Source organism: Tachyglossus aculeatus, chromosome Y4 (genome assembly GCF_015852505.1).
Source record: "Tachyglossus aculeatus isolate mTacAcu1 chromosome Y4, mTacAcu1.pri, whole genome shotgun sequence".
Taxonomy (NCBI): Eukaryota; Metazoa; Chordata; class Mammalia; order Monotremata; family Tachyglossidae; genus Tachyglossus; species Tachyglossus aculeatus.
In genome coordinates this window covers 11,168,337-11,181,997 of record NC_052096.1, presented here as the reverse complement: position 1 = coordinate 11,181,997, position 13,661 = coordinate 11,168,337, and the positions used below count along the sequence as shown (strand labels likewise).

The window sequence follows — 13,661 nt, the reverse complement described above, 5'->3', positions numbered from 1 at the left end:
CAAACCCCGGCTCTGCCACTTGTCAGCTGTGTGACTTTGGGCAAGTCACTTCACTTCTCTGGGCCTCGGTTCCCTCATCTGTCAAATGGGGATGAAGACCGTGAGCCCCCCGTGGGACAACCCGATCACCTTGTAACCTCAACATTATTATTATTATTATTATTATTATTATTCTTACAATTCAGCTGGGTGACCTTGGGCAAGTCACTTCACTTCTCTGGGCCTCAGTTCTCTCATCTGTCAAATGGGGATGAAGACTGTGCGCCCCACATGGGACAACCCGATCACCTTGTATCTCCCCCAGCGCTTAGAACAGTGTTTGGCACATAGTAAGCGCTTAACAGATACCAACATTATTACTATTATGGGTTCAAACCCCGGCTCTGCCACTTGTCAGCTGTGTGACTTTGGACAAGTCACTTCACTTCTCTGGGCCTCGGTTCCCTCATCTGTCAAATGGGGATGAAGACCGTGAGCCCCCCGTGGGACAACCCGATCACCCTGTAACCTCAACATTATTATTATTATTACAATTATTAGAATAGTGTTTGGCACATAGTCAGCGCTGAACAAATGCCACCACTCTAATGATTATTCATTAGCATTATTGAAGGGAGGGGGTGCGCTCAGCATGGCTCAGTGGAAAGAGCCCGGGCTTTGGAGTCAGAGGTCACGGGTTCAAATCCCAGCTCCGCCAACCACCACTCTTATGATTTTTCATTAGCATTATTGAAGGGAGGGGGTGCGCTCGGCGTGGCTCAGTGGAAAGAGCCCGGGCTTTGGAGTCAGAGGTCACGGGTTCAAATCCCAGCTCCGCCAACTGTCAGCTGTGTGACTTTGGGCAAGTCACCTCACTTCTCTGGGTAGGGACCATCTCTATATGTTGCCAACTTGTGTATATATATATATATATATATATATATATATATTTATATATATATATTTGGCATTTATTAAGCGCTTACTATGTGCAAAGCACTGTTCTAAGCGCTGGGGAGGTTACAAGGTGAGCAGGTTGTCCCACGAGGGGGCTCACAGTCTTAATCCCCATTTTCCAGATGAGGGAACTGAGGCACAGAGAAGTGAAGTGACCTGCCCAAAGTCACACAGCTGACAAGGGCCGGCACGGGATTCGAACCCATGACTTTTGGCTCCAAAGCCCGGGCTCTTTCCACTGGGCCACGCTTCAACTTGTACTTCCCAAGCGCTTAGTACAGTGCTCTGCACACAGTAAGCGCTCAATATGATTGATTGATTCTCTGTGCCTCTGTTACCTCATCTGCAAAATGGGGATTAAAACTGTGCGCCCCGAACCTGATCACCTTGTAACCTCCCCGGTGCTTAGAACGGTGCTTCGCACATAGTAAGCGCTTAACAAATACCATCATTAGTATTATTATTGTTATTAAGAGAAGCAGCGTGGCTCAGTGGAAAGAGCACGGACTTGGGAGCCACAGGTCATGGGTTCTAATCCCGACTCCGCCACTTGTCAGCTGTGTGATTTTGGGCGAGTCACTTCACTTCCCTGGGCCTCAGTTCCCTCATCTGCAAAATGGGTATTAAAACTGTGAGCCCCATGTGGGACAACCTGATCACCTTGTATTCCCCCCAGTGCTTAGAACAGTGCTTTGCACATACTAAGCGCTTGGGCGAGTCACTTCCCTTCCTCACAGCACCTGTATATATGTTTGTACATATTTGAGAAGCGGCATGGCTCAGTGGAACAGGGCCCGGGCTTTGGAGTCAGAGGTCATGGGTTCAAATCCCGGCTCTGCCCATTGTCAGCTGTGTGACTGTGGGCGAGTCACTTCACTTCTCTGGGCCTCAGTGACTCCATCTGTAAAATGGGGATTAAGACTGTGAGTCCCCCAAGGGACAGCCTGATCGCCTCGTAACCTCCCCTGTGCTTAGAGCAGTGCTTTGCATATATTAAGCGCTTGGGTGAGTCACTTCCCTTCCTCACAGCACCTGTATATATGTTTGTACATATTTATAAGAAAAGCAGAGTGGCTCAGTGGAAAAGAGCCCGGGCTTTGGAGTCAGAGGTCATGGGTTCAAATCCCGGCTCGGCCAATTGTCAACTGTGTGACTTTGGGCGAGTCACTTCACTTCTCTGGGCCTCACTGACCTCATCTGCAAAATGGGGATTAAGACTGTGAGTCCTCCCAAGGGACAACCTGATCGCCTCGTAACCTCCCCTGCGCTTAGACCAGTGCTTTGCATCATCATCCTCATCAATCGTATTTACTGAGCGCTTACTGTGTGCAGAGCACTGTACTAAGCGCGCCCACTGTTGGGTAGGGACTGTCTCTATATGTTGCCAACCTGGATTTCCCAAGCGCTTAGTCCAGTGCTCTGCACACAGTAAGCGCTCAATAAATACGACTGACTGACTGATTGACTGGGAAGTACAAGTTGGCAACATATAGTACCAGTTTGCACCTACTAAGCGCTTAATAAACGCCATCATTATTATCCTTTTAGACTGTGAGCCCACTGTTGGGTAGGGACTGTCTCTCGATGTTGCCAACCTGGACTTCCCAAGCGCTTAGTCCAGTGCTCTGCACACAGTAAACGCTCACTAAATACGATTGATTGATTGATTGACTGGGAAGTACAAGTTGGCAACATATAGCACCAGTTTGCACCTACTAAGTGCTTAATAAACGCCATCATTATTATCCTTTTAGACTGTGAGCCCACTGTTGGGTAGGGACTGTCTCTCTATGTTGCCAACCTGGACTTCCCAAGCGCTTAGTCCGGTGCTCTGCACGCAGTAAGCGCTCACTAAATACGATTGATTGATTGATTGGGAAGTACAAGTTGGCAACATATAGTACCAGCTTGCACCTACTAAGCGCCAAGCTAGCTCTCTTCCTCCCTTCAAGGCCCTGCTGAGAGCTCACCTCCTCCAGCAGGCCTTCCCAGACTGAGCCCCTTCTTTCCTCTCCCCCTCGTCCCCCTCTCCATCCCCCCGTCTTACCTCCTTCCCTTCCCCACAGCACCTGTACATACGTATATATGGTTGTACATACTTATTACTCTATTTATTTATTTATTTTACTTGTACATTTCTATCCTATTTATTTCATTCTGTTGGTACGTTTGGTTCTGTTCTCTGTCTCCCCCTTTTAGACTGTGAGCCCACTGTTGGGTAGGGACTGTCTCTATGTGTTGCCAATTTGTACTTCCCAAGCGCTTAGTACAGTGCTCTGCACAGAGTAAGCGCTCAATAAATACGATTGATTGATTGTGAGCCCACTTTTTAGAATGTGAGCCCACTGTTGGGTAGGGACTGTCTCTATGTGATGCCAATTTGTACTTCCCAAGCGCTTAGTACAGTGCTCTGCACAGAGTAAGCGCTCAATAAATACGATTGATTGATTGATTGATTGATAGTAAGCGCTCAATAAATACGACTGATTGATTGATTGGGAAGTCCAAGTTGGCAACATATAGTACCAGTCTGCACCTACTAAGCGCTTAATAAACGCCATCATTATTATCCTTTTAGACTGTGAGCCCACTGTTGGGTAGGGACTGTCTCTAGATGTTGCCAACTTGGACTTCCCAAGCGCTTAGTCCGGTGCTCTGCACACAGTAAGCACTCACTAAATACGATTGATTGATTGGGAAGTACAAGTTGGCAACATATAGTACCAGTTTGCACCTACTAAGCGCCAAGCTAGCTCTCTTCCTCCCTTCAAGGCCCTGCTGAGAGCTCACCTCCTCCAGGCCTTCCCAGACTGAGCCCCTTCTTTCCTCTCCCCCTCGTCCCCCTCTCCATCCCCCCCGTCTTACCTCCTTCCCTTCCCCACAGCACCTGTATCTATGTATATATGGTTGTACATATTTATTACTCTATTTATTTATTTATTTATTTATTTTACTTGTACATTTCTATCCTATTTATTTCATTTTGTTGGTACGTTTGGTTCTGTTCTCTGTCTCCCCCTTTTAGACTGTGAGCCCACTGTTGGGTAGGGACTGTCTCTATGTGATGCCAATTTGTACTTCCCAAGCGCTTAGTACAGTGCTCTGCACATAGTAAGCGCTCAATAAATACGATTGATTGATTGATAGTAAGCGCTCAATAAATACGATTGATTGATTGATTGGGAAGTACACGTTGGCAACATATAGTACCAGTCTGCACCTACTAAGCGCTTAATAAACGCCATCATTATTATCCTTTTAGACTGTGAGCCCACTGTTGGGTAGGGACTGTCTCTCGATGTTGCCAACTTGGACTTCCCAAGCGCTTAGTCCGGTGCTCTGCACACAGTAAGCGCTCACTAAATACGAATGATTGACTGGGAAGTCCAAGTTGGCAACATATAGTACCAGTCTGCACCTACTAAGCGCTTAATAAACGCCATCATTATTATCCTTTTAGACTGTGAGCCCACTGTTGGGTAGGGCCTGTCTCTCGATGTTGCCAACTTGGACTTCCCAAGCGCTTAGTCCGGTGCTCTGCACACAGTAAGCGCTCACTAAATACGAATGATTGACTGGGAAGTCCAAGTTGGCAACATATAGTACCAGTCTGCACCTACTAAGCGCTTAATAAACGCCATCATTATTATCCTTTTAGACTGTGAGCCCACTGTTGGGTAGGGCCTGTCTCTCGATGTTGCCAACTTGGACTTCCCAAGCGCTTAGTCCGGTGCTCTGCACACAGTAAGCGCTCACTAAATACGAATGATTGACTGGGAAGTCCAAGTTGGCAACATATAGTACCAGTCTGCACCTACTAAGCGCTTAATAAACGCCATCACTATTATCCTTTTAGACTGTGAGCCCACTGTTGGGTAGGGACTGCCTCTCGATGTTGCCAATTTGGACTTCCCAAGCGCTTAGTCTAGTGCTCCGCACATAGTAAGCGCTCAATAAATACGACTGATGCTGCTGCTGCTGATTCTCATTATGCATCCATCCCCCCCCAGCAACCGTTTCCATGGCGACGTCCTCCCGGAAGTCATCCCCCTCCCCCGCCCTCCAGGCCACCAGCCTGTCCTCCCCGGGCGCTTCGCACGTGGTGGGCGCTCACGACGTCCCCCTGAGCGAGCTGGACGCCCCCCCCCCCCCCAACCTACCTCCTCTAACTCATCCTTGGCGTCCAAACTGGTGGACAGGAGCAGCCTCCCCGCGATGGCGGGGGCGCCTGGGGGACCCACGGGGCCGGGCCCCTTCCCCTTCTGCAGCTCCATGGGGGCCTAATGGGTTTGGGGGGACTTAGGGGGGCGTGTGGGGGGGGTCAGGGGTGCACCCCAACCCCCCCAAGATGAGGATGAAAGGGGGGGAGGCCCCTTCCAATGTGGGCCCACCCCCCCCCCACCCAGGAAACCCCGCCAAAACTGGCTTTAGGCCAAGGTGGGGAGGACCCCCCACTTCTACACACCCCCCTCAGGGGAGGTGAACCCCCAAAGTCCTGAGGAGAAATGGAGGAGGGGGCTCCCTAAGGATCCCGCCCCTGAGGGGAGGCCCGGCCCTCGCTGCTTCCCGCCCCCCGGGGAGGCTGTCAGGGGGTCTCTACACGGGGGCACGGGGCCCCGGGCCCTGCCCACAGCGCCCACAGGCCGCCATGGTGGAAGGGGGACCGTTGCTGAGGGAAGCGAGGCGGGGCCCCCCTCGGCACCGGAAGAGACCGCTCGCCCGGCCTCGCCCGCGGCCAATCAGCGCGCTCCGCCGCCGCGGGGGGCGGGGCTAGAGCCGGGCGGCCCGAGGAGGGCGGGGAAAAGGGCGGGAGGGAAGGGGGCGGTGCCGCACCCCGGCCGCCGCCAATCGCCTCCGGAGGCCGGCCTGACGGGCGGCGCCGTCGGCCAATCAGGTCTCGGATCGGCCCGCTCGCCCGGAAGGGCGGCGCGCGTGCGCAGAAGGGGCCGGGGCGGCTTCCTTCTCCACCCCCCCCACCACGTTTACCTCAGGCAGCGGTAGCGCGAGAGACTAATTACTCATTCATTCATTCGTTCGTTCGTTCGTTCGTTCATTCATTCAGCGAGCCCGCTGTTGGGTGGGGACCGTCCCTAGTTGTTGCCAACTTGGACTTCCCAAGCGCTTAGTACAGTGCTCTGCACGCAGTAAGCGCTCAATAAATACGCTTGATTGAATGGATCGTATTTAATGAGCGCTTACTGTGTGCAGAGCACTGTACTACACAGTAAGCGCCCAATAAATACGATTGATTGAATGAATGAATGAATCGTATTTAATGAGCGCTTACTGTGTACAGAGCACTGTACTACACAGTAAGCACTCAATAAATACGATTGATTGAATGAATGAATCGTATTTAGTGAGCGCTTACTGCACACAGAGCACTGTACTACACAGTAAGCGCTCAATAAACACGATTGATTGAATGAATGAATGAATGAATACGATTGAGGGGAAAAGGGCGGGAGGGAAGGGGGCGGTGCCGCACCCGGGCCGCCGCCAATCGCCTCCGGAGGCCGGCCTGACGGGCGGCGCCGTCGGCCAATCGCGTCTCGGATCGGCCCGCTCGCCCGGAAGGGCGGCGCGCGTGCGCAGAAGGGGCAGGGGCGGCTTCCTTCTCCAGCCCCCCACCACGTTTACCTCAGGCCGCGGTAGCGCGAGAGAGTAATTACTCATTCATTCATTCATTCGTTCATTCAGCGAGCCCGCTGTAGGTTGGGGACCGTCCCTAGTTGTTGCCAACTTGGACTTCCCAAGCGCTTAATGCAGAGCTCAATAAATACGCTTGATTGAATGAATGAATCGCATTTAATGAGCGCTTACTGTGTGCAGAGCACCGTACCACACAGTAAGCGCCCAATAAATACGATTGATTGAATGAATACGATTGAATGAATGAATCGTATTTAATGAGCGGTTACTGTGTGCAGAGCACTGTACTACACAGTAAGAGCTCAATAAACACGATTGAATGAATGAATGAATACGATTGAGGGGAAAAGGGCGGGAGGGAAGGGGGCGGCACCGCCGTCGGGCCGCCGCCAATCGCCTCCGGAGGCCGGCCTGACGGGCGGCGCCGTCGGCCAATCACGTCTCGGATCGGCCCGCTCGCCCGGAAGGGCGGCGCGCGTGCGCAGAAGGGGCCGGGGCGGCTTCCTTCTCCACCCCCCACCACGTTTACCTCAGGCCGCGGTAGCGCGAGAGACTAATTACTCATTCATTCATTCATTCATTCATTCATTCATTCACTCAGCGAGCCCGCTGTTGGGTGGGGACCGTCCCTAGTTGTTGCCAACTTGGACTTCCCAAGCGCTTAGTACAGTGCTCTGCACACAGTAAGCGCTCAATAAATATGCTTGATTGAATGAATGAATGAATCGCATTTAATGAGCGCTTACTGTGTGCAGAGCACCGTACCACACAGTAAGCGCCCAATAAATACGATTGATTGAATGAATACGATTGAATGAATGAATCATATTTAATGAGCGCTTACTGTGTGCAGAGTGCTGTACTACACAGTAAGCGCTCAATAAATACGATTGATTGAATGAATGAATCGTGTTTAGTGAGCGCTTACTGCGCGCAGAGCACTGTACTACACAGTAAGCGCTCAATAAACACGATTGATTGAATGAATGAATGAATACGATTGAGGGGAAAAGGGCGGGAGGGACGGGGGCGGCGCCGTACCCGGGCCGCCGCCAATCGCCTCCGGAGGCCGGCCTGACGGGCGGCGCCGTCGGCCAATCGCGTCTCGGATCGGCCCGCTCGCCCGGAAGGGCGGCGCGCGTGCGCAGAAGGGGCCGGGGCGGCTTCCTTCTCCACCCTCCCACCACGTTTACCTCAGGCCGCGGTAGCGCGAGAGAGTAATTACTCATTCATTCATTCATTCATTCATTCATTCGTTCATTCATTCATTCGGCGAGCCCGCTGTTGGGTGTGGACCGTCCCTAGTTGTTGCCAACTTGGACTTCCCAAGCGCTTAGTCCAGTGCTGTGCACGCAGTAAACGCTCAATAAATACGATTGATTGAATGAATAAATACGATTGAATGAATCGTACTGAATGAGTGCTTACTGCGTGCAGAGCACTGTTCTGCACAGTGAGCGCTCAATAAATACGATTGATTGAATGAATGAATAAATACGATTGAATGAATGAATCGTATTTAATGAGCGCTTACTGTACGCAGAGCACTGTACTACGCAGTAAGAGCTCAATAAACACGATTGAATGAATGAATGAATACGATTGAGTGGAAAAGGGCGGGAGGGAAGGGGGCGGCACCGCCGTCGGGCCGCCGCCAATCGCCTCCGGAGGCCGGCCTGACGGGCGGCGCCGTCGGCCAATCACGTCTCGGATCGGCCCGCTCCCCGGAAGGGCGGCGCGCGTGCGCAGAAGGGGCCGGGGCGGCTTCCTTCTCCACCCCCACCACGTTTACCTCAGGCCGCGGTAGCGCGAGAGACTAATTACTCATTCATTCATTCATTCGTTCATTCATTCACTCAGCGAGCCCGCTGTTGGGTGGGGACCGTCCCTAGTTGTTGCCAACTTGGACTTCCCAAGCGCTTAGTACAGTGCTCTGCACACAGTAAGCGCTCAATAAATATGCTTGATTGAATGAATGAATGAATCGCATTTAATGAGCGCTTACTGTGTGCAGAGCACCGTACCACACAGTAAGCGCCCAATAAATACGATTGATTGAATGAATACGATTGAATGAATGAATCGTATTTAATGAGCGCTTACTGTGCGCAGAGCACTGCACTACACAGTAAGCGCTCAATAAATACGATTGAATGAATGAATGAATCGTATTTAATGAGTGCTTACTGTGTGCAGAGCACTGTACTACGCAGTAAGCGCTCAATAAACACGATTGATTGAATGAATGAATGAATACGATTGAGGGGAAAAGGGCGGGAGGGAAGGGGGCGGCACCGCCCTCGGGCCGCCGCCAATCGCCTCCGGAGGCCGGCCTGACGGGCGGCGCCGTCGGCCAATCACGTCTCGGATCGGCCCGCTCGCCCGGAAGGGCGGCGCGCGTGCGCAGAAGGGGCCGGGGCGGCTTCCTTCTCCACCCCCCACCACGTTTACCTCAGGCCGCGGTAGCGCGAGAGAGTAATTACTCATTCATTCATTCATTCGTTCATTCATTCATTCGGCGAGCCCGCTGTTGGGTGTGGACCGTCCCTAGTTGTTGCCAACTTGGACTTCCCAAGCGCTTAGTCCAGTGCTGTGCACGCACTAAACGCTCAATAAATACGATTGATTGAATGAATAAATACGATTGAATGAATCGTACTGAATGAGTGCTTACTGCGTGCAGAGCACTGTTCTGCACAGTGAGCGCTCAATAAATACGATTGATTGAATGAATGAATAAATACGATTGAATGAATGAATCGTATTTAATGAGCGCTTACTGTACGCAGAGCACTGTACTACGCAGTAAGAGCTCAATAAACACGATTGAATGAATGAATGAATACGATTGAGGGGAAAAGGGCGGGAGGGAGGGGGGCGGCACCGCCGTCGGGCCGCCGCCAATCGCCTCCGGAGGCCGGCCTGACGGGCGGCGCCGTCGGCCAATCGCGTCTCGGATCGGCCCGCTCGCCCGGAAGGGCGGCGCGCGTGCGCAGAAGGGGCCGGGGCGGCTTCCTTCTCCACCCCCCCCCACCACGTTTACCTCAGGCCGCGGTAGCGCGAGAGAGTAATTACTCATTCATTCATTCATTCATTCATTCATTCATTCACTCACTCATTCATTCATTCACTCATTCATTCATTCAGCGAGCCTGCTGTTGGGTGGGGACCGTCCCTATTTGTTGCCAACTTGGACTTCCCAAGCGCTTAGTCCAGTGCTCTGCACGCAGTAAGCGCTCAGTAAATACACTTGATTGAATGAATGAATGAATAAATACGATTGAATGAATGAATCGTATTGAATGAGCGCTTACTGCGTGCAGAGCACTGTACTACACAGTAAGCGCTCAATAAGTACGCTCGATTGAATGAGTGAATCGTATTTAATGAGCGCTTACTTTGCGCAGAGCACTGTACTACACAGTAAGCGCTCAATAAATACGATTGAATGAATGAATAAATACGATTGAATGAATGAATGAATTGTATTGAATGAGAGCTTACTGTGTGCAGAGCACTGTACCACACAGTAAGCGCTCAATAAATACGAATGAATGAATGAATAAATATGATTGAATGAATGAATGAATCGTATTGAATGAGCGCTTACTGTTTGCAGAGCACTGTACTACACAGTAAGCGCTCAATAAATATGATTGATTGAATGAATGAATAAATATGAATGAATGAATCGTATTTAATGAGCGCTTACTGTGTGCAGAGCGCTGTACTACACAGTAAGCGCTTAATAAATATGATTGAATGAATGAATGAATAAATACGATTGAATGAATGAATCGTATTTAATGAGGGCTTACTGTGTGCAGAGCGCTGTACTACACAGTAAGCGCTCAATAAATACGAATGAATGAATGAATAAATAGGATAGAATGCATGAATGAATCGTATTTAATCATCATCATCAATCGTATTTAATGAGCGTTTACTGTGTGCAGAGCACTGTACTACACAGTAAGCGCTCAATAAATACGATTGATTGAATGAATGAATAAATACGATTGAATGAATGAAGGAATTGTATTTAATGAGTGCTTACTGTGTGCAGAGCCTTGTACTACACAGTAAGCGCTCAATAAATACGTTTGATTAAATGAATGAATAAATACGATTGAATGAATGAATGCATCGTATTTAATGAGCGCTTACTGTGTGCAGAGCACTGTACTACAGGGTAAGCGCTCAGTAAATATCCTTGATTGAATGAACGAATGAATGAATAGTATTTAATGAGCGCTTACTGTGTGCAGAGCACTGTACTACACAGTAAGCGCTCAATAAATACGATTGATTGAATGAATGAATAAATACGATTGAATGAATGAATGCATCGTATTTAATGAGCGCTTACTGTGTGCAGAGTGCTGTACTGCACAGTAAGTGCTCAATAAATATGATTGATTGAATGAATGAATGAATGAATACGATTGAATGAATGAATGAATCGTATTTAATGAGCGCTTACTGTGTGCAGAGCACTGTACTACACAGTAAGCGCTCAATAAATACGATTGAATGAATGAATGAATGAATACGATTGAATGAATGAATCACGTGGCTCAGTGGAAAGAGCCCAGGTTTTGGAGTCAGAGGTCATGGGTTCAAATCCCAGCTCCGCCAAAGGTCAGCTGTGTGACTTTGGGCAAGTCACGTCACTTCTCTGGGCCTCAGTTCCCTCATCTGTAAAATGGGTATTAAGGCTGTGAGCCCCCCGTGGGACAACCTGATCACCTTGTAACCTCCCCAGCGCTTAGAATAGTGCTTTGCACATAGTAAGCACTTAACAAATGCCATCATTATTATTATTATAGAGAAACAGCATGGCTCAATGGAAAGAGCCTGGGCTTGGGAGTCAGAGGTCGTGGGTTCAAATCCCGGCTCCGCCACTTGTCAGCTGTGTGACTTTGGGCAAGTCACTTCACTTCTCTGGGCCTCAGTTCCCTCAACCGTAAAATGGGGATGAAAACTGTGAGCCTCACATGGGACAACCTGATCACCTTGTATCCTCCCCAGCGCTTAGAACAGTGCTTTGCACATAGTAAGCGCTTAACAAATGCCATCATTATTATTATTATAGAGAAACAGCGTGGCTCAATGGAAAGAGCCTGGGCTTGGGAGTCAGAGGTCATGGGTTCAAATCCCAGCTCCGCCACTTGTCAGCTGTGTGACTTTGGGCAAGTCACTTCACTTCTCTGGGCCTCAGTACCCTCAACTGTAAAATGGGGATGAAAACTTTGATCCTCACATGGGACAACCTGATCACCTTGTATCCTACCCAGCGCTTAGAACAGTGCTTTGCAAATAGTAAGCACATAGTAAGCACTGCCCCTCGTCCCCCTCTCCATCCCCCATCTTACCTCCTTCCCTTCCCCACAGCACCTGTATCTATGTATATATATTTGTGCATAGTTATTACTCTATTTTACTTGTACATATCTATTCTATTTATTTTATTTTGTTAATATACTTGGTTTTGTTCTCTGTCTCCCCCTTCTAGACTGTGAGCCCGCTGTTGGGTAGGGACTGTCTCTAGATGTTGCCAACTTGGACTTCCCAAGCGCTTAGTACAGTCCTCTGCGCACAGTAAGTGCTCAATAAATACAATTGATTGATTGACTGATTGATGGGTAGGGACTGTCTGTATAAGTTGCCAACTGGGACTTCCCAAGCGCTTAGTACAGTGCTCTGCATACAGTAAGCGCTCAATAAATATGATTGATTGATTGATAGCACTTAACAAATGCCATCATCGTTATTATTATTACAGTGCTTGGCACGTAGCGCTTAATAAACACCACGATAATTATTATCTATCATTTGAAGAGCTTCATCTCATCCATCCCTCTGCCTCTGGACATCCCGACGGCTCACCCTGGTGATCAACTGTATATATATATACAGTTATATATATGTTTGTACATATTTGTTACTCTATTTATTTATTTATTTATTCATTCATTTATTTATTTATTTACTTTATTTATTTACTTTATTTATTTAATTTATTTATTTACTCTATTTATTTATTTATTTTACTTGTACATATCTACCCTATTTATTTTATTTTGTCAGTATGTTTGGTTTTGTTCTCTGTCTCCCCCTTCTAGACTATGAGCCCACTGTTGGGTAGGGACTGTCTCTATATGTTGCCAACTTGGACTTCCCAAGCGCTTAGTACAGTGCTCTGCACACAGTAAACGCTCAATAAATACGATTGATTGATTGATGGATTGATTGACTGTTGGGTAGGGACTGTCTGTATATGTTGCCAACTGGGACAGCGCTCTGCATACAGTAAGCGCTCAATAAATACGATTGATTGATTGATTGATAGTAAGCACTTAACAAATGCCATCGTTATTATTATTACAGTGCTTAGCACGTAGCGCTTAATAAACACCACGATAATTATTATCCATCATTTGAAGAGGGCCTCCAGCCTCTTCCGGTTGAGCTTCATCTCATCCATCCCTCTGCCTCTGGACATCCCGGCGGGCCCCTCCCGCAGCTCACCCTGGTGATCATAGTCCTAAGGAGTTCTGAGGTCTAACCTCCATCCTTCCTGCTGCATCGCTCCTACCCATTTCCTGCTGTCTCCAGGAAAGGAGAATAGGAGCCGGAGCCCCCCAACCCCCCGCGGCCCTAAGGAGTTTCCTGGTCTAATCTCCATCCTTCCTGCTGCTTTGCCTCTACTCAAAGAAAGGGAGGGCAGGAGAGGGTCACCCTCTCTCCCCTCCTTCTGGGTCCTCACCCTCAGACACCCTTTTTCCTTTTGTCTTCCCTTCCAGGACTCCAATGAATAGCCTTTAATAATAATAATAATAATAATAATAATAATAATAATAATAATACTTAAGCATTATTAAGCATTAATGATAATGCTTAATAATTAATAATGCTTATTAAATAATGCTTAATAATGTTAAGCGCTTACTATGTGCCAAGCACTGTTCTAAGCGCTGGGGAGTGGTCCCACAGAGGGCTCACAATCTTAGTCCCCACTTTACAGATGAGGGACCTGAGGCACAGAGAATCAATCAATCGTATTTATTGAG

General features: G+C 48.8%; 1 protein-coding gene across 1 annotated transcript in view; it reads right to left on the bottom strand.

Moving 5' to 3' along the window:
• INTS3 (integrator complex subunit 3) overlaps positions 1-5,334 on the bottom strand; it is a 40,873-nt gene extending 35,539 nt beyond the window's left edge. The window contains exon 1 of the mRNA XM_038769011.1: positions 5,097-5,334. Coding sequence (XP_038624939.1) covers positions 5,097-5,210 — 114 coding nt within the window. The 5' untranslated portion in view covers positions 5,211-5,334. The remainder of the gene's footprint in view (positions 1-5,096) is intronic.
• Between the last annotated feature and the right edge of the window lie 8,327 nt (positions 5,335-13,661).